This window comes from Vigna radiata, unplaced genomic scaffold (genome assembly GCF_000741045.1).
Source record: "Vigna radiata var. radiata cultivar VC1973A unplaced genomic scaffold, Vradiata_ver6 scaffold_133, whole genome shotgun sequence".
In the NCBI taxonomy this organism is placed as follows: Eukaryota; Viridiplantae; Streptophyta; class Magnoliopsida; order Fabales; family Fabaceae; genus Vigna; species Vigna radiata.
This window is the reverse complement of record NW_014543257.1, coordinates 365,304-387,998: the sequence shown is the minus strand read 5'-3', so window position 1 is coordinate 387,998 and position 22,695 is coordinate 365,304. Positions and strand designations below refer to the sequence as shown.

General features: G+C 31.6%; 1 protein-coding gene across 1 annotated transcript; it reads left to right on the top strand.

Moving 5' to 3' along the window:
• The first annotated feature begins 14,969 nt into the window (after positions 1–14,969).
• LOC106753449 (mitochondrial uncoupling protein 1) lies at positions 14,970–19,087 on the top strand. The gene is made up of 9 exons (XM_014635256.2): positions 14,970–15,320; positions 16,561–16,779; positions 16,882–16,960; positions 17,106–17,239; positions 17,334–17,432; positions 17,526–17,630; positions 18,003–18,077; positions 18,564–18,650; positions 18,803–19,087. The coding sequence occupies exons 1-9, from the start codon at positions 15,237–15,239 to the stop codon at positions 18,836–18,838; spliced, it is 918 nt and encodes a 305-aa protein (XP_014490742.1). The 5' UTR covers positions 14,970–15,236; the 3' UTR covers positions 18,839–19,087.
• The last annotated feature ends 3,608 nt before the right edge of the window (positions 19,088–22,695 follow it).

The following is a 22,695-nucleotide window of genomic DNA, read 5'->3' as shown; positions in this document are numbered from 1 at the left end:
ACATTTGTTTAAGTCAAAAGTGACTTGTGAAACAATACTTGTTTAAGCTAGAAGTGGCTTGTGAAAATAATACTTGAGCGGGTCAATAAGAAGTGGTTAGCAATTGAAAGAATACTCATACCAAATCAGGAATTGTTTGTGGAAAGAATACTTGAAGAAGTTCAACCAAGAGTGGTTAAGAGTCTTATAATAGTCATATGAAGCTAGGAATGACTTAGGAAAGAACATTTGGTTAAGCCAAGAGTTGCTTAAGAAAGAATACTAGTTGAACCAATAATGGTTTGGTAAAGAGTACTTCATTAACTTAAGAGTGACTTGTACAAAGAGTACACAGGGTTAGCCATAAGTGGTTATGAGTCCAATCAATACTCAAAGGGGTTAGCCAAGAACGGTTACGAACCCAAAGAATACTCATATTACACTTCACAATAGTAGTCTACTTACTAAAACTTAATCAAAATGTAGTTTGTTTGATTAAACTAAACAATATTTGTTTAATTTGCTTGTTATTATAGCACTAATGAAGTAGAGACTTTGGGAGAAAATTTTTAATGAAAACATTTTATAAAACAAGAAAATAAGTTAAAGCTTAAATCTTCATCCTATACATTTTATCATATGTAGTTATCATTAATTGGTTTATATATTTAAAATCATTGTTTAAATATTTCATGTTAAACAATATTTACAAAAAAGTATTAAAAAGTTTTAAAAAGACAATTCAACCCTTTTTTTCTTATGTTTTTACTTGTTTTTATAATTCATTTTATTACAATTAATACGATTAGCATAACTACTCAAATATAATATACCATTTCAATAAATAAATAAAAAAGCACAACAATGAAGGATCAACAAAAAGTGTTATATATCATGAAAAACATTGACACCAAGGAGAATGCACAAACATTGGATCCAAAAATATCCTTTTGTGAAATCTATCAATAGAAGTCTCTCATGCATATGAAGACTTAACAAATCATTCGTGAAAAACTTGTTTTGATGAAATCTATCCAACCACAAAACCCATGGCTAAGAGTTAGAAATAGATGACGCCTTAAAAAAGGAGTCTCTCCCAACTTGAATTGTACAACACTAGAATTTGATTTTATTTTTTTTTTGTGCTTATTAGTCTTGTATTAATTGTATTGATAAAAAATTTTCTTGTTTTTTTTAGAATTTTATAGTCATAAGTAAGCTAGTTTTAGGCCTTAGTTAAACCTTGCATGTGGCAGCTACAATAAAAGAAAAGCACATAAGAGAGCTTTGTCATGGAAGGAAGTCCCATGTTAAGGAGAAGAAGTATTTTTTTAGGAGGTGATTTGTCTCATTCAATGAGAAAAAAGGCATGTACACATTCTCAAGACGATCCATTTGGTTGAATAGAAAGTCCAAAGCATGCCTGTAATCACGTCCATAGATGAGGACTTCCAACCTCTTGATCCCAATCAAGATGACGCCAAGCATGAAGTCAGTAAGGTATTAGTCAACCATGGCAGTTCGGTCAACCTCCTCTATTGGAAGACCTTTCGGAGGATGGATATCTCTGAAGATCTAATTGTCCCATACAACGAGCAGATTGTTGGATTCTTTGGAGAAGGAGTTAAGACTTGAGGTTACTTGGACATAAAGACCTAGATAGGTTCAAGAAAATGGAAACAACGTCAAGGTCCCTTCTTTAAAGTTGCATAACATTTTCTCCCTCTGGCGATTTGCTTATTAAGGAATGAACATAGTTGGCCTGTTTTTGGTCAGTAGGACACAAAGGAAATTCATTCTGGTGGCTATAGATTACTTAACACAGAGGGGAAAAATTCGTAGCCTTAGTGACCATAACAGCTTGGCAGGTGTGATATTTTCATTTAGAAGAACATTGTCTACTGATATAGATTATCCCGAACGATTATCACCAACAACGACCACTAGTTCATCGACAATAAGCTTGCGAGTTTGACAAGGAGTTAGGCATAAAATATGTCAAAAGCTCCATGGAGAACCCACAGATGAACGGTCGGGCAAACACTATGAATAAAATCATAGTGGCCAAGCTAAAAGGTGGATTGGGGCAGGCCAAATGAGTGTGGGTGGACGAGCTACTGCAGGTTTTGTGGGCATATAGACACACTCTAAATGGGTTATAAAAGAAGTAGGCAAACCCTCTGTCGCAACCGAAAAATCGCGACGGGACGACGATCCAAAGAAAACAATTTGAAAAAATGTTTTGGAGTCGCCACCATAGTTTATTCTGGAAAACTACGGAAAAACCATAAAATGATAAGGCAAGGTCTGCGAAAACTGAATTTCGGGTTCGGGAGTCGGTTACGTGTAGGGAAGGTATTAGCACCCTACAACGCCTGCCCTAAGGCAGTACCTTTAATTAAATGCGCGAATAAAGATATGGTTTGCAAAATATTTGACTATCCCAAGAACAACAAAATAAAGAAACAAAAATATTTTTTAGGTTTTTTGGGCCCGACAAGGATTGACCTTGCTCCTACGTATTCTCATTCAAAATGAGAAATCAGGGTTACGTAGTTCTTTCAGAGAAATATTGTTGTTTGAAGATGTTTTTAGTTTTTGAAGATTTTATATTTTTTGGTATTTTTATATAAAGAAAGAAAAGGTTTTTAACACAAGGCCTACGCAAGCGGTCGCACGTGTGCTTAAACCTTTTCAAAATATTTTATATTGATTTTTGTTAAAGAGAAGGAAAAGATTTTCAGCACAAGGCCTACGCGAGCGGTCGCACGTGTGCTTAAACCTTTTCAAAATATTTTTAATTGATTTTTAATTTTTGTAAAAGAAAAGGAAAAGATTTTCAGCNCAAGGCNTACGCGAGCGGTCGCACGTGTGCTTAAANCTTTTCAAAATATTTTTATTTGATTTTTAATTTTTGTAAAAGAAAAGGAAAAGATTTTCAGCACAAGGCCTACGCGAGCGGTCGCACGTGTGCTTAAATCTTTTCAAAATATTTTTATTTGATTTTTAATTTTTTTAAAAGAAAAGGAAAAGATTTTCAGCACAAGGCCTACGCGAGCGGTCGCACGTGTGCTTAAATCTTTTCAAAATATTTTTATTTGATTTTTAATTTTTTATGATTTTTATATTTTTATTTTTTTTTTATTTTTATTAACAAATGAGTATAACAAACAAAAAATAATAAAACAAATGTCAAAACCAAAATAATAATAAGAACAAAGACAATAAAAATAAAACAATCCAACAAGCCCAATAAGAGTGAGGTGCAGAAATTAAAAACCAGGGGTGCACAGCAAGGTTGAGACTGCTAGGGATGTAAGGCAGGGGTGCAGCATGAAATTTCTTGGTCCAGGCCCAAAGATAGGGGTGCGAGAATGAAGTTGAGGTGTCCTGTAGTAGTTTCGGCCCAAGCCCAAAGATAGGGAGTGTGACAGCAAAATTGGAGGTGCCACTGGATATTTTGCTGACCATGCCCAAGGCCCTTTCTTGTTTGCAGGAATAGATTGGGAGTGCGAATAGCAGTTGCGCGTGGCAGCTGGAAGAGAAAATGGGCCCAACAGCCAGGCCCAAAGCCCTTTTTTCTTGTTTGCAGAAATGGAGTGGGGGTGTGAATATGATTTGTGTGTCGCCAGAAAGAGGAGCCGGCCCAGGCCCAAGGCCTCCTAACCCTAAGTTCAGAAAATAGGGGTTCCCAATCTTCATTCCAATTCATCACTTAGGGCTTCCGTCCCTCTGAACGAAAGAAGCCAGAGACCTCACCCCACTGCTCACGGCCAAGACTTAGCTTCCGGCCACCGCGAACCGTGGTCCACCGCGTCGCCGACCACGACCCTCGTCGCCTGAGCCACCAATTCGAGGTCGTCGTCCTCCGTCAAGCTGGCCGCCACTAGATGCAGCCTAAAACCTGTCAGTGCCGACGGCCGCCGCCACGGATTCCGCCAGACGCCGCACCAATCTCGCTTTCTCCCCCTTTCTGCGAGAACAGCCACTCACTGAGCTAACGACGTCTCACCGGATTCAAACCCAGAGGAACAGTTTCCCTCGTCAAACTCCGATACGGCGTGGTTCGAAAGCGAGAGTGCCCCTTTCCTCTCCCTCTCTTATTCGAATTCCAAATCAATGCCACCAGCAAAACCAGACAATGACGCCGACTCTCACCCTGCTTTTGTGCTTTGATTGGGTTTGGGTTTTTGCTATGGTATTGTGCGTGTGTGAGTTTGGACCTGGGTGAGTTGTTCTCTGCTTTTTTTTCTCTTGGTTTTGCTTAAGATTGTGTATGTTTTCTGAAAAAGAAAAAAGGGATGATGTAAACTGTGAAGAGTGTTTGGCTGAAGGTTGCCGGGGATTTGATTGGGGGAAATCTGTTTGGTTTTGTTGTGTTTCTGTATTATGGAAGAGGTGGTAGCGTTGAATCGTCAATGGGGAATGAATGATGTTGGAGAAAATCAGATACCAAGGCAAGAATGAGTGATGAAGATGAATTGATGATGGGGAAAGATGAAGGTGAGGGATGATGGTGGTGAGCGTTGAAGGAGAATGATTGGGCTGAGGCTAGTAAGTGACTGGTTGGAACGAATGCAGCGCGGTTGATGATGGTTCTGTTTCTGTTTTAGTTCTCTGTTTTTTTTTTTGGAATTTTGGAGGAGGGGTAACTCTGGTTTTGTTAATGGGAATCAATGGTATTGGAGATGATAGGTGTCGTGTGAATCTGTTGGGGTGGTTCTGGTGGTGGTGTTCGGGTGTGTGTGGATGAATTCAGTGGGTGAAGGATCCTGATGGGTGATCGAGAAGACGTGTGTGAATTGATGGATCTGTTGGAGGTGTCCTGGGAGTGGACGGGAATGTGGTTTATTAGGATTGTTACTGGTTTTTGCAGAAAGGCAGTGTGTGTATGATTCTGTTGGGGTTGTTAGCTGTGATGGTAATTCTGTTGCTGGTCTAGAATCTCTTTTGTCATTCGAAAAATGTATTGGTATGATGATCATGGAAACGTATAGAGGTGGAGGTTATGAAGTGGGTGAGTGAATCTCATTTTTTGTCTTGATATCCTGATACCAAACTTCCTCTCTGCCCACAACTGAATTGTTTTGTGCCAAATTGCCACCCCCATTCCCAATCCGCGTCTGCCATCAACCAAATAATGTTTCCCAGCCAGTCCAAAACGTGCCTGTCAATTTTGCCATGCACCTCTGCCAAAACTTTCACTTTTCTCTTTGCCACCAAACAAAATCTTTTTTTCTTTTTTCTTTCTTTTCTTTTTCATCATTTTTTACTTTTTACGTTTTCTGCTTTCTATTTCTTTTCTTTTTTTTTATTATTAAATTTAATAATAAAAAAAACTAAATCAAATAATAAATAATAAAAGCAAAATAAAAAAAATTAATAAAATAAAATAAAATAAAATAAAATAAAAATAAAAATAAAATAAAATAAAACAAAAATAAAAACTAGCCTTATTATTTAATTACCCGGACGAAATTGGGTGTTGACACCATCGATAAAAAGACAACTGCAAGACATGGACATCAATGTTAATCAATTAAGGGCAAAGCTCGATACGACAGTAGAACAGAGGGAGATGGCAACAATGAAGGATCGAAGCATGCAAACGAATGGTAGTGTGATGTTAAAATTCCAAAGTCAAGCAAAGAAGCTTCGCTAAATAGGACCTGGTGTGGTGAAAAACGAACAATGCTTGCAAGAAGTCAACATATCATAAGCTCGCTCAAAACTAGGAATGACCATTTAAAGTGGTAGAAAGGTTGGGAACTGATGCATATCATCTAGAGTGCATGGACAAGAAGCCTATATCGAACACGTTGAATGCCACACACCTTAAACTTATTTCTAGTTTATAAAAATGTAATAATTGAGTGACACACTTTTACCTACCACCAACATTTTTCCTTAAGGAGGGTTTTGGCCCGGGAGGTTTTAACGGGATGACCAAATCAATAAAATCATAAGTTCTACAAGCACTTGTCTTAATTTATATTATCAAATGAAGTTCCTCAAATGTTGCAAATGTTGTTGCACTTTCCTATTTATCTTACATATATTGTTCATAACCATGACATTGTCTACTTAAACTTAAGCTTTCTTTTACATTGCTCTCTTATCATTATCATTAAATTATTATTTTCAGGATTAAATATATTCTTTTGTCATATGTCAAAATTTATAATGGTTTTCAATCCTCATACTTTCAAAAGTAATAATTTAGTTCTTGATTCAACTGCATTAAAATGTTGTCCGTAAATTTTGTCAATGTTTTATTGAATTAAAATTAAATTATTTTCTCTGTCCAGGGATTGCTTAGGGTTCTTTGCAACTTTAATGACATTTTCCCTAGCTTCAGACTCAATCGCTATTAATTTCACTACCACTTCAATCCTCTTCTTCTGCAATCCCATGTTTGATCAAAATCACCATCATCACTTTCCTCTACACCAATTTTACACATAAAACAGACATCACAAAAATATGTCTTCTTCCCCATTCACACACACCACTGCAACAGGGACCTCTCTACATCACATGCCCTCTACTTTTCTACCTCCCCTTCCAACATTCCAACAACACAGACTAATCAATTGAAATATTCTAACAACATAATCTAATCATTTGAAAAAAGATTAAAATAAATAACTGGTAAGGATAGAAGGTGAAGTGGCGTAATGGTGGAAAGGAATGACGATGGTGGCACTGACGTTGTCCCCGGTCATGATGAGCAACGATAGTGGGTGGGGCTTGAAAAAGATTAAGACACGATGGTTGGATTTGATGTTTTCGTGCAAGAAAATAGGAGGTGACTGACGTTGTTGTCACCGACAAGCACTCCTGTTGGAATTTAAGAGTATTAGAGACAATATTCAGATTCATGAAGAGTTACAATTATTCATGAAGTGTTACAACCATCCATGAAGAGTTAAAATTATTCATGAAGAATAATCATTCATGAAAAGTTACAGTCATTCATGAAGAAATGTAACTAATCAGAATCTGGTATCTCTTGAATTTGAAAGATGCCAAATCAACACCTATATAAAGGGATCCTGTTCTCTATTGAAAGGGTGAGACTTGAGAGACTTTTTCTCTAAATTCGGTCATTCTCTTAACACACAAATCAATTTATGAGAAACATATTCTTGTTTAACGGTAATACTAACAGTGAGTATCATCATTGTATTTCTTCTTTGTATTTCAAAAGCGGATTTCGTGATCCCCTTCACTCTTATAAGGAACGAAATATTGCTTTTACGAAAGTGTATATTCACGCCTAGAAGAATATATCAAGCCTACATTGTTGTTCATCTTGTTTCCCTAAGTTCTTGGAAAATTGTTCCAACAGTCTAAAAGCAATATTTTCTCTAAGAGGACAACAATGCGTGAGATGTCTGCAAACTTTCACAAATTAGACAAGTTTGAAGGCGTTAGTTTCCGATGATGGAAAAAGAAGATGCATTTCCTTCTCTCGACTCTAAGTGAAACCGAGACATTGGAGGAACAACGAAAAAGGAACAATAGGAGAATGATGATTATATTTGTCACGGTCACGTTCTGAATGGTATGTTTGATCCTTTATTTGACATATATTAATATTTTTATTAAGCAAAAGAACTTTGGGATAAACTTGAAAGCAAATACATTTATGAAGATGCATCAAGCAAGAAATTCCTGTTTTATATCTGGAATATGCAAGGGTAATATGATGTTTAATGTATGCAATGACAAGTACAAGGCCAGATATTGCTTTTGCGGTAAGCAAATTTAGTAGATATACTACTAACCCTAGTCTATCACATTGGCAAGAAGTACGTCGAGTACTTAAGTGTGTAAAGAAAACAATTAATTACCGATTAACATATAGTTGTTATCCTTTAGTTTTTGAAGGATATTCTTATGTAAGTTGGATTACAAATGCAGAAGATCACTCTTTAACTAGTGGCTGGATTTTCCTCCTTAGGGTAGATGCAATTTCTTGGTCATCCAAGAAACAAACTTGTATTACAGATTCCAGTCTGGCTTCAGAGTTTATAGCTCTAGCCTCGGCGGGAAAGGAAGTTGAATGGTTGAGGAATCTCATGTTTGAAATACCATTGTTACCAAAACCAGTATCGCCAATAGCAATACATTGTGACAATGCTGCAACATTGGCAAAGGCTTATAGCCAAGTATACAATGACAAATCAAGACATATTGGTGTGAGACATAGTTATGTCTAAGGACTCATCAAAGATGGAGTTACTACAGTAGATTTCGTACGAACAAATTTAATTTGGATGATGGATTTACTAAGGCATTGGCTAAAGATTCCATTTCCAGAATGACAATTGGAATAGGAATGGAGCCCACGATTAATCACAAATAAGGGAATCTTAACTTAATGCTTAATATGACATTGAGTCTTAATTTCAATAAGATTAAATATCTTATTTGATGATTGAAACCACAAATAATTATTTCAAGAGTGCTTTAGATCTGTTATGCTTAGGAGGTTGAATAATTATTAATTGATTTCTTGAACGTATGTTTTGTCACAGAAACATGTTTACCTAAGAAATCAACCTCTGTAAGTGCGAAGTTTGGCCGCTTCAAGAAGTCAAGGGGGCATGACTTTGTTGCACTCATGAATAGATATGGACGCATGACCCTATTGTGTCAAGTATAACAAGAATATGTAATTTATCTTATACGTAGAATATCTTCAAGACTTCATTATGTATTATGTTGGTTCAATCGTTTCGACACCAATAAAATATGAATTCCTGAAATGTGTATTCTACTAAGTGAAAGTTCAAGTCTATGTACACTTTCATTTATGTGTAAGATTGCAACTATTAAATTGATTTTTGTGTTAAGTAATTATACAATACTCTCAAATGGTGGAGGATTGTTGGAATTGAAGAGTATTAGAGACAATTTTCAAATTCATGAAGAGTTACAATTATTCATGAAGAGTTACAATTATTCATGAAGTGTTACAACCATTCATGAAGAGTTAAAATTATTCATGAAGAGTTATCATTCATGAAAAGTTACAATCATTCATGAAGAAATGTAACTAATCAGAATCTGGTATCTCTTGGATTTGAAAGATGTCTGATCAACATCTATATAAAGGGATCATGTTCTCTATTGAAAGGATGAGACTTGAGAGACTTTTTCTCTAAATTCGGTCATTCTCTTAACACACAAATCAATTTCTGAGAAACACATTCTTGTTTAACGGTAATACTAAGAGTGATTATCATCGTTGTATTCTTCTTTGTATCTCAAAAGCGGATTTTGTGATCCCCTTCACTCTTATAAGGAACGAAATATTGCTTTTAGGAAAGTGTGTATTCACGCCTAGAAGAATATATCAAGTCTACATTGTTGTTCATCTAGTTTCCCTAAGTTCTTGAAAAATTGTTCCAACAACTCCGACTCTGATTGGTGTCGTCGTTGAAAGCTCAGACCGACAAGATGGCGGGCGGCGTTGAGGCACTGGATTCCGATGGTGGTGACTTGCGCATGGAGAAGGAGAATGGGGAAGAAAAATTCCTTGAGCATTGATAAAGAAGGCCACACGTGACAAATGTTTCAATATATGTCTACAACATTTGCAACAAACAAGAAGAAGAAATGAGAGGAAGTGAAATGGAAGGGGAAAAGAGAATCTGTGAGAGATGGGTGAGGTGGAGCTACACAACAAAAATAGTAGAAATAGAGTTTTTAAATAAATAAAAAATAATTAAAAGAATTTGAGGAGGTGGAGGAAGCATGATGTGGTGATGGAGGGAGAAACACCCTCTATTTATAGAGTTTGGTGAACTAGGTCCATGATCCAAAAGATCTAAAATATATGTCAAAATATCTGCTAGAGAAATGATTTTTTTAATAAAATCAGAACGTTGCAAGCAAAAGTGCCTTAGCTTGTTAATAAAATCAGAACGTAACAATCAAAAGTGCCTTGGCTTGTGGAAGAAACAATTTTGAATGACAATGTTCAGAAAAATTATAATATTCAAATTTAAATCACTAGAGTTCAGAAACATTATATTTTTCAATATAATATTCAAATTTTATAACAATCTCCCACATATTACAAAAGAAAGAAAAGAAGAAAAATCTTGGGTTTTATAAGATGTAATGCATTAGAGTTGGTATAGCAAGTCATCTTCAGCGACATCCTCTCCAGCGTCTTCAACGCCACCTTCATTGTCCGAAATGTCTCAAATGTGCATCAATTGACCATTATAAAGGGTCATTTGAATGTGAATTTTACCCTCTTTGAGAGGAATCCTATAAAAGTAGGTCATCTAGTTTATTTTATGAAAAAGGTTTTTATTAGGTTAAATTTAATTAAAATTAAAACTTAATTTATATTTTATAGTTTAAATTTAATTAAAATCAAAATTTAATTTATATTTAATTTAATTTACATTATATTTTAATTTTTTTGTAACTTTATTTAGATTTTATTTAAAAATTTATAAATAATTTTTTTAAATATCCATGAGTATTTTTTAAAGGATATCTAACATGTAACGAGACAGATAATAGGTTAGATTTTTTGTTGTTGTGGATCAGATAACTGATAGGCACAATCTTTACATGACTCAACCTATTGTCATCCCTAGTACACATTATTCATTTATCATTTGATTTTTGTATCAAGAGTAATTAGTAAGCCACATGGCTTAGGTGATCTATATAATGAGATTAACCTTTAGGAGTTCATAAACTTCTTGATTGACTACCAGTCAATATTCTTCTTTAAACTCTTTTTTTTTCCTTTCCTTTATCCTTATCTAGGGGGTTTGTTTTGATATACCTAAAAGTTCTACATTATTTAGGAGTTGAGGCTAAGGATTTATAAACACTCTCACCTTTTAATTCATTAGGAAACTTTTTTAAAGTATTAGGATGATTCTAGAAGGAAAATTGAATAGAGCCTCAAGACATTTTTTCATATCTAGTTAGATAATCAACATATATTATCTAATATAACAAAACAACACATCATACTTATACTAATTTATCCACAACTTTTGGTTATACCAATTCTCCCGTAAGTCAAAACACTAAAGGTTTCATTAATCAAAAGTGAATTACAAATGAGTAAGCAAGTCACTCTTAGGCTACCATGAGTACATATATCACTCATCATTATTCCTTTTTAATTTTCCTCTAAGGTCAATACCTTAATTTATAATTGTCACTTTTGGATACACCGTAAAGAACATTTTATCAAAGAAAGATAATTTTTAAGTGAAAGGATAAGTATGTGTCTTCTTCACAAGTGGATAACTTTACAAGGTAAATGAAACAAATGTTTCTCATACTCCAAAACAAAATGATTACACATAAAGAGTATAAATCAAAGTGTTATCATATACATCAAAGATTCTTGATATTGCATCTTCTAGTTGCTTTGTTTATATTGATCTTGATGAAGATGATTATTCGCTATGTAATCTTTAAGAGAAATGATATTTATGAAGTTGATAATGTAATTTTTTAAAATGTTTACATATAGTCTTGATTTGATTTGGTCGAGATATCAACATCTTGATATAAAAGAAAAAAAATTTCCTTTTAAATATCCTTTATCACCACCAAATCGCATAATCAGATTCGAACCTATCCTCCATCATCAATCTCTTGCAACCCAAATCACCACCAACAAAATCATCTTCTTCCTCACAATTAAGACCCAGAAAAACCTAGAAAAATTCCCAATTTTTGAACTCCCAATTCGCGCAGATCAGACAACCCTCGCACCATCCCAATTTGCACCGCCACCATTGCAAGACCTAGAAACTTTTACTAGCGCCACCATGACCACATAACACGCCTTCATCAACAACGCGTCCATACTCGTCTGAACCACCACTGTGGCACGACACAAGTGAACCCTAACCGCGATCTCCATTCAAACAGTCATCCACCACGAGCACGCCGCCGCTGCAACCACCTTCGTCACGCCTTCAACCTGCAAAGGGAAATACAGAGAATGCAAACCTAATATATATCCAAAACAGAATCACGAAACCATGTTCATCCCCTTCGTACCCATAAGCTTTCCTCGCGTAGCCATGATAGTTCTTTTGAACCAACACCATGAATCCTTTATCGCGCCAGATTGCAACCTGTAGAAGAAATCAGAAACCTTAAAGTAGTTCAAGACCCTAATCGCAATCCAGTAGCAATGAGCAACTTGCGCCTCCATCCATGGCCGAGAATTGCGAGTAACCTTCCTTCACGGCATAGGAGTAAGTAGTTTCCCCTCTCCATCATAACCCTAATTTTGGGAGAAGGGGCTATTACCTCAAACTCTAATTGCTTACCACATCACCACATATAACATTAAAATAATGACACGAAACCACTATGCACTGCCACATCATCAGACTATTAACATTGTTAGTGTTTTTTAACGGAAGGGATGACAGTGACAAAAAATTTTCTAATTAAGAACCAACTAGACACTGATTTTAAACAAGGGACCGAATTGACACAACCGAACAAAACTAGGGACAAAAGAAGCTATTAAGCCTAACTTTTAAAAGAAAGCATATAGTGCATGATTTTAGTTATACTAATTTTATGTCTAAAATTTATTTTATTTTAGATTGGTAGTAAGTGTTGGAAGTCCCATAAGATCAATTTATAATATATAAGTGAAATGTAAATTTCATTTAAAAATCAGTTTTATGAAATTGAATTAGATTTAAAGTGCACTTCTTAATTGTAAAGTGAAACATTTACAACATGTGAGTTAATTATATATTGGTTATCATGGTCTAGTGAAAAATTGGGATAGCGTGTGATTTTGGAGTATTCTTCTTTTGATTTTGAATTTTTCTCATACATAAACTCAATTTAAATTCTTAAAGAATGTTAGGTAAAAAAGAATAATGGTAGGTGACAGCATAAGTGACACTGTCACATTAACTCATATGTGTATTCATTAACTCATTACAATTTGATTCCCTGAAAAAAAATTTAGCATTCCAAGGCATTTCTTCTGTTTCCTTTGCCTATAGTTGAAAGTTTGGTTTAAGATACTCAAGATCTGAAATTTTGTATCATAATACTGTAATTTTATAGTAAATTTTGTATCATACTAATAGTAACTGTAAAAAATGTTATAGTAAATTTTTAAAAATATTGGAGTAAGTTATGTTTTTAAAAACATTAATTTTTAAATATAGTGAATGGACAATCAATAATAATTAATAAGACTAAATTAAAATCTTCATTATAATTAATTATCAACATTATTGTTGGTAAAGGTTTTGAGTCACTGCCTAAGAATAAATAAGGCTTATTGTCACAACTTGAGAGCAAATTTGATGTGATGATTATGATTTTCAAAAGTTTAATAAAACAAATTCATATATGCTAATAAATTTTCATCAAATTACATGGTTATATATTAAAATGTAAGAATGTATATGACAAATACTGTAAAATTATCAACATTTAATAATGTGTAATAATAATGAAATTCTACATTCCTTGATCATGAACAATGTTGTCAAATAAAAAATATATCTGAGATTAAGGATGAAAATTGTTTCATAGTGTTGGAGTTTTCTTTAGAAGGAGTGGTCAAGATCCTATAAAAAATTTTTATATATATGTAACATCATCAAATTTTTTATACATCTATTTTAATATTTCAAAAATATTTGATGAAAATACATTAATATTAACATCCACGAGTGATGATAAAATACGCAACCATTCTCTTCTCTTTTAAAATAAAAAGGAATTATTTTTATTTATATATGTGAAAAAAAAAATATGAGGATTTGTTTCTCATTCTTAACAAAGTTCCAACATTATGGGAGAGTTTTCATCTACAATCTCAGTGTCAGATGCATTTGTTGTAAGCAACTTATGTACAATTTTCTTTTTCTTACTTTTTAAATGTTTCAAAGATAAATAATATATAATCTAAGACATTCTTATTGAATTCTACTTTAACAAGAAATACTTAAAAAGAAAAAAGAAAAAAATATAAACACATATTTTACTTACAAAAATAATAATTCTGTATTTCATTGTGGAATATGTTTAAGCATTGATCTCCTTATTAATAAAGCTAATAAGAGTCTAAAAAAACAACTACAAAGTAAGATTCAAAGCATCACGTCCCTTCATCTCCATCTTTATAAAGAATTTTGTAAGATTTCACAACTTCATCGTCCCAAGAAATTATACTATTATACTAATAATAATAATAAAATTTTATAAAAAGTTAGTAAAATAACAAAAATTGGAAACAATGTAAAATAAAATTAAAAAATTAAATTATTTTCTTACATAGTTTTTTAAGATGTTTATAAAATTAAATTTCATTCAAGAATATATATTTTTTGAGAAAATATATGTTTTCACGTTAAAATTATGTACGCATATGCACTCTCTCTATATTAATTATTAATTTATTGTAATTTAAAAAATGTTACTTAAGATCAAATCTCAATCTATATGTAGATTATAATACAACCCAAAAGTTACAATTAAATTATAAATAACTGATGTTATTAAAAAGATTAATAATTATGACTAACAGTAAAAATAATCAATAATACTTCGTAACTTTACAATTATTTTAAGAAAAATAATTAATATTCTACATAATTAAAGAAGGATTTAATAAAGAATTATAAAAGAAAAGAGGTAATTTGTTGAAAAATGTGCTATAAATAAAAATATATAAAGTAATTTACATTTACATGAATGAATAAATATTTAATTGAAGAAGTTAATTCATTTACACAGGAATAACTATTTTTTTTTTCTATAAACTGAAATTAGAATATGCCTAAACTGATGTGCATTTTAAAAATTTTATATTTTAGACTTATATTTAAATTAAGGTGGACCTCAATTACTCTAAAAATTTACTCCAAGTATACATTTTAATTGTATTTAAAAACTTTAATTAACACAAATGAACTCAAAATGAATACTGCATTCTTATCAAAATTCGACCACACCCTGTTCTGACTCAGCCTACAGTCATTGGGGATGCAAATTGCGGGCATTAAAGAAGAGAGAAAGAAACTACATGCATTGCATTCTCCATCTTAGAAATTTTGCAGCTTAAAAACCTTTTGCAACACAATAAATCCGACAACATTTTTTTCATACAGAGGAATCGAGTTTGATCTCAGTCTTTTCAAAAGGGATCAAAGGGAAGGTCCCAAATTTGCATACGCAACCTTTGGTTCCTCTCCCAAGGCAAATACAACATCATGGTAGCAGATTCTAAGTCCAAATCCGACCTCTCTTTCGGCAAAACCTTTGCCAGCAGTGCTTTCTCTGCATGTTTCGCAGAGGTCATAAACAACACTCTATCTGGGTTTTTCTCTTTTTTTCATTTTTTTTTCTGAGGATTTTTTGTTTCTGCGGATTTTTTGTTTCATGATCTTATGAAAGACACTACCTTTATGTTAATGGCATGCAGTAGTAGTAGCCATGGATCTGATTTGCAACCTCACTTTGGTAGATTTCTTATTACTGTTTTTTTTTTCTTTTGTTGTGTAACAACTATTGTTGGCGATACACTATAATGCATGGATACTTCAATTTGTCTCAAGTGTCTGTGTTGAATATTTATGATACTTACAGATATTTATCAATTAAGGAAGCATCTAATTTATAAAGTAAATGCTCAATTGAATTTGTTGATGATGGTAGCGATATATAATTTCCAATTTCCAGTTTTCAATTTTGTGTCTACCAGTGTTAGTGTATATTTTGGTGATGATTTGACAAATACTTTTTTGATAATAGTGATTTTATGAAATTGGCTTTTGGTTAAATGTGAATTTGAAGGGATTATGTTTTTGAATTTTTCATCTAAAATAATTAAGCTTGAATTGTTAGTCAATGGTGATCCCTGTGGATTTTGAGGGCCGTGAAATGATAAAATGCATGTCTTCCAAAATGATGAAATGCATGTCTTCCAAGGTGTTTTCTTTTCCAAGAAACAACGTACTGTTCCCTCCTTGATGTCTTGAATGTCTGACAAAATGTTTGAATTGGAAACCGTAGTAAAAGTTTTGATTTTTTTGTTATTAATGTAATCTAATGGAACAAGTTGGAATGGGCAGAAAAGGGAAGGAGTATAATTGTACTTTTTTTTTCTCATGGTTTCGAAGACTAATAATCGAATGGTGTTCCATTACCCTTGAGTTTACTCCATTTCAGTATTCCACCTCTTGAATTGTTTCTTTGTGAATTCATTTTTAAAGGAACTTGCTTTTGTTCCAATTGTGGCATCCAAAGACAGTATTTAGATCTAGCTGTTATTTTGGTAATATAAAACATATTTTTAAAATTGAATAATTTCTGAATTATCTCATGTGTGAAAAATCTCTTGTTGACATATGTTGATTGTGGTCCTGAGTTGCTACCAGTAGAGATTGATTTGGCTTGTTGTATATACTCGTGACACATGTTTTAGTATGATTTTTGCATTCTGTTCATTTGCTCCTCTCTTACTGCTTTGAAAAGTACTCAATTAATTGCAGTTATTTGCTTAGATTTGTCAATAAACTCTGGTAATTGAAATAGGTGTGTACTATTCCCTTGGACACTGCCAAAGTTAGGCTTCAGCTTCAAAAACAAGCTGCAGCGGGTGATATAATCTCTTTGCCTAAATATAAGGGTATGCTGGGAACAGTTGGTACCATTGCAAGGGAAGAAGGTCTTTCGGCACTCTGGAAGGGGATTGTGCCAGGGTTACATCGTCAGTGTGTGTACGGAGGTTTAAGAATTGGGTTATATGAGCCTGTGAGTTTTGAATCTCAATACTCAAATTTGTTTTCTTGTTTTAGTTTATATCTATGCTTTCTTGTGTTATGATGTGTTGTAAATAGCATGGGTTGTTTACAGGTTAAGTCTTTGTATGTGGGGAAGGACCATGTTGGAGATGTTCCATTGTCAAAGAAAATTCTTGCTGGATTCACAACTGGTAAAGCTCAATGCTGCAAATTGTGGGAATTATTTGTAAAAGTGCTATCTTATATATGATTTACCTTTTTAGCATGAACCTGTGTTATTCCTATGTTCATCACTATAACCCAATTATGAACTCCCACAAATTTTCCTGGAAACAGGTGCAGTGGCAATTGCAGTGGCAAATCCAACTGATCTTGTGAAAGTCAGACTTCAAGCAGAAGGAAAACTACCTCCTGGTGTTCCCAGGCGTTACTCTGGATCTTTAAATGCTTATTCAACAATTGTGAGACAGGTTTGTGCTTCCCAATATAAGTTATCAAAGAGAAAATATATTTGGTTCATTATACTTTGTGATTACTTCTGATCTAAATCAATATAACATACAGGAAGGAGTTGGGGCTCTTTGGACCGGTCTTGGCCCCAATATAGCAAGAAATGGTATCATCAATGCTGCGGAATTAGCCAGCTATGATCAAGTGAAACAGGTAATTTCTATGTGACTGGCAACTAGCACTATGGAGCAAAATTTTCTCCTTCATTTAGTTTTGGAAATAACTATGTTTTTCTCTCTTATGCAGACTATTTTGAAAATTCCAGGATTCACTGATAATGTTGTAACTCATCTCCTTGCTGGTCTTGGGGCAGGGTTTTTTGCTGTCTGTATTGGCTCCCCAGTAGATGTGGTAATGTTTTAGAATCTAGCAATGAAATCTGTAATTGATTTGGTTTTTTTTAATTGTTATTGCATCAACATTTTATACTGTGTAGTAGTTATTTCAATTTTGTATGAATTTTGTATTTGATATTCCATGTTCTACTGTGATGAACTCTGAATCCCTGGATGATTAGAACATGGTAGAAGTAGTAAACTTGCAAGGCTTATTTGGAATATGTTGACAGCTGATCATTTTAAGGTCCATTTGTGGTGTATGTGAATAAAATTTATTTTTCAATTTTGTTGAGGTGACCAAGTGAGCTTCTTTCATGCATGTGTATGTTTATTATTTGTTTTAATTTTGTTGTCCTGTCTTCATTCTTTTCTGGTGTTTGTGCAGGTTAAGTCCAGAATGATGGGAGATTCTAGTTACAAGAACACCCTTGATTGTTTTATCAAAACATTAAAGAATGATGTAAGTTGCTTTCCACGGTTTACTTTTCTTACCCTAGCTTATATGCTCTCGAACCTCATTGATTTGCTTTATTATAATGTAACATAATCTTTTCACCTTTATATCTCTCTCCCTCTCTCTCTAGTACTTGGAGGCTATGATGCGTGCATACAAAACATGTATCAGATATCAGATATAATGCAGTGATTTTGAAAATAATAGAATACGATACCTACTATGTACATATTGAAAAATGTATATAAATTCTTAAAAACATGATAAATATACGATTGCAATTGTTTGAATTCAAACTAAAATCACATGTATTAAACATTCTCAAAATAAAGTAGATGTACATGACACAAATTGAAATCTCGTTACATCATAATCATAGTTGGGGAGTATCTGATATTTTAGCCTTAAATATGGTCAAACAAGGAGATGTATTATACATGTGTATTCTTCATAAAATCTGATATGCCTATGTAATCTGATGTTTTTTTCCAGGGACCAATGGCCTTTTACAAAGGTTTCCTTCCAAATTTTGGACGGCTAGGATCTTGGAATGTGATCATGTTTCTAACTTTAGAACAGGTATAACTTTCTTCCTAATTTTCTTTTCTAGTTTTGTTATTAACTGAGATGAGCATGTTCTTACTTGCACTCCCAAGATTCAGTTTATCTTCTAAGTTCCAACTGCTGAATTTGTGTATACTTTTTGCTCACATATGTTTTATCTGTGACAGACTAAAAATTTCGTCAAAAGCTTAGAGTCATCTTGAGCTGAGTTCCCTTGAAAATTTTCTGAGAGGGCTTATCACAACAGCAAATGCAGTGAAAATTTTAGAAACAAAGCTTTCTTTTCATTCTGCAAACTGAAGGGATGTGGTAAAGCATTTTTTCAGGGATGAATTTTTCTTTTTATTTTTGATAATAAGTGAGGATATGTTATTCATATATACTAATAACTTTTAGCCCTTTCTGATATATTCTTAAGGATTTCATGCAGTTTCTTTTCAATTCTTTTTTAATCTATTATGAACATGACATAGCTTTTTGTTTCAAATTCAGTGGAGTTCAAGCCTCAGTTCCAATATTTCATCCATTGATAAACTTAAACACAATATAGCCCTTGATTGATCACTGTCATTTGTCTTAAATGGCGGCTTTTAATTTATAGTTAGTATCAAAGTTTAACCAACTGATGCAGGATAATTGCTTTTTTGTTTGCAAAGGAAAAATATTACAGCACCACTAATAGCAGCATAAAAACTCTAATTACTGCTGAATAGTGAAGTTTTTATTATTTACTATTAAGATTAAATATGGTTGGTTTTTGTCTTCAAATTATTTTCAGAAATTATGTTGTGTCTAAATTAAAAAATGCCTATTTTTTTTCTTGTATTTTATGAAAATAATGTAAAATATCTTCTTACAATATGAAATTCTATTTGTTTCCTTTTGTAACATAATGTTGTGGAAATAGTGTTTAAATGAGGAAATGTTTTACCTATTTTTCATAAAGTACATGGATCAAATAAGTATATGTAATGTAGAGACGATTTTTAAAATTTTTTAAAAATAATTTGGGTTAACATATAAATTTAGCCCGGAGTGATTTTAGTCATTGACTTTGAATATATACATATGATATGCCAAACAAGTCCTTCAAATTCGTGCTGTTAAAATACGTCATCTTATTAGGTCAGTTAATTCAAGTCGGCTCATTTATTAATGAGTCAGAAAAATTTAAACTTGACCCGAATCATCAAAGATTGGTGGATAAATGGGTTGACTTGGTTTACTTAATTACAATATTTTTTAAATAAAAAAATTATAAACTTTCTATAATTCAAATATAAACAAATTTCACTTTCAAATCTCATCCCACCTAACGTGTATTTAATTAATTTGAAAATAGGAAACTTAAATAATTTTCTCAAGCAAAAAAAATAATTAAATATTTTTTATAAAAGTAAAATTAAATTTTAATAAAATAAAATTTGGTAGGTGAGTTGATGGATTAACCTGCTTATCACGGGTTCAATCTGGATAAACGAGTTTAAATTAACCGAATTGAAATCTGATCTGTATAAAAAAATACAATTTTTTCAAACTTATCCTGATTTGAATCCGTGATGGATCAAGTTGACCAGCAGTTTGTGACCTATTTTGACATCTTTAATTCAAATTGAAAATGAAAATAAAATCTAAAACAACTTTTGGACAATTTTAACAGATCGAAAATAAAAACTATTTTCTGAAAATAATAGCAATGAATAAAATGGAAAACGTTTCTGTAAATCAATGCCTACGGAGCATTGATATTGATACATATCAGAAAAGAGGAATCTTTTTCTCTTTCTGTATCAAAAGCGCGTTCTAATATTGAATTGTCCAATCTTCACTTCCGTAAACTATTCTTATTCCTTTTAATTTATATAAAAAAGTAATCGATTTTATTTTACAGAATAACTTTGAAATAATATCTCCTATACATAACTATAGTTGTTATGTCACATTATTTAAGTCCTTAGTAAATGTTTTAACACATATTTGGTTGATTAACCTTTGAAAAATATTGTATGGATCACAAAATCTGATGAAGTATAATTCATAATAATTGTATTCCGTGATATGCGGCTCTGAGTTTAAATAACTTAAATTACTAAAAGCCCCAATACTAAATAAATCACTTAAATTACTAAAAACTCCAATACGCGATTGATAAAGGCCGGAACGCATTTACTTATGAAAAATGAGTAGGGTCTGATATTATGAATAACATTTGCGGGTCCACAAAAATTCAACTATTATAATTTTTTAATAATATATTCATTAGAACTTTTTTTTTTCAAATTGAGTGATTAGAATAATTTTGTTTGTTTTTTAAAATGAGAAATTAAAATTTTAAATTAAAATTATGCAACAGTAATATAAAATAATTAATTAAAAATATTGAGTTTGAATTTTGGTTATTTTAAGTTAAATCATGTTTTTTTCTTTAATTTTTAGAAAATCTCAAATCAATCGCCTTTTTACGTGTAATAATTTGAATTTTATTTTGAAATTTTTTATGTTAGTAGTACTGTACTAATAACGTTAAAGATGTATCACTTCTCAGTTTGTGATTTTTTTTTTAATTTTTAATTTTTTTTAAAATAAAAATTTGTCATTTATAAAGTTAACGTCGTGACAATAACAGTAAAATATGATATTTCAATGTCACACGTGACAATAACAGTAAAATATGATATTTCAATGTCACATATTAATATTGTGTTATGTGATATTGTCTTACTTTCAATTTAATTTTTTTTATTTTTTTTCAATTTAGTCATGATTTGTTTTTTTAAATTAGAAAATTTTGATCTTCTCTAAATTGAAACAAAATTTAACTTTTTATAGATATATTATACAAATCTTTTTATTAGAATGAATGTTTTTGTTAAATATTTTTAACAACATTAAATTTATTTATATTTATATTTTGCTTTTGAACTTTATTTAAAATTGTTTCCAAATTTCAATTTTTTTTAGATTACTATAAATTTGTTTAAAATTATTCTAAAATTTTATATTTGAGTTTATAAAATTGTTACTTTTAAACCAACTAAAAATTTATATAGAATTTATTAAATATATTTTAAAAATACACAATTATTTAAGAGGATTGAAAAAGTTGATAAATTTATTTTATTTAAAGAAATGAAATTAATAAATAAGTTTAGCATATTTGTTAGTTAAAATTAATTTTGAATTTTGTTTCTGTTGACATTAATTTCTATTAACAACTTTAAAACAATTTTAGATAAAATTCAATGTAAAATATAAATTTAAATAAACTTAATCCTATTCAAAATATTTAATAAAAGTGTAAATTTTAATAAAAATATTTATATAAATTTTATATAGAAATTAAATTTAGTTTCAATTTAGAGAGAGTAAATTATTTAATTTTAGAAAAAATTAGGATTGAATTGAAACAATAAAAATATAGGAACGAAATGAGATTAAAAATATTTGAATAAATTAGTTCTTAATTTTGATATTTGCTATTAAAACTATTTTTGAACACTTGTTAATAATTTAGTTATGATCTTTTATTGGGATTATTATTAGTTGGATTAATTATAAGAATATCCTGTTTACTTAAATCAAGAGGTAAAATAATATAAATCTCAAATGTAAATGAAGGGATATGTAAGAAATACTGAATGAATTGATTGATATTTGTTTTATTAATTCTAATATGTTTAGAAATTGAATAAGTGATATCATATGATAACTGATAAAAATTCAAGTGTAAATGAACTAGATAATCAATCTACCCTTTTAGTTTATTTTCATTCTTTTAGCATAGTCCACATCAAGAAACCCTTTTTTTTTACTTTATTATTATTTCTAATATTTAGTTTTATAGATCACCCTTGAAAGTTGATATATTGGGATTTTATTTGAATTTATTGAGAGATGACTTTGAGTTGAGTAACCTTATCTATATTTAATATTTGATCATTTTTATGCAGTAGATTATTTGTAACTTTTTTGCCGTAAACATCTCTCTTTTGTTAGATTCAATTTTGCATAAAACTTATACTATTTTAATTTGATTGAAAATGATAATGATTGGTATTTA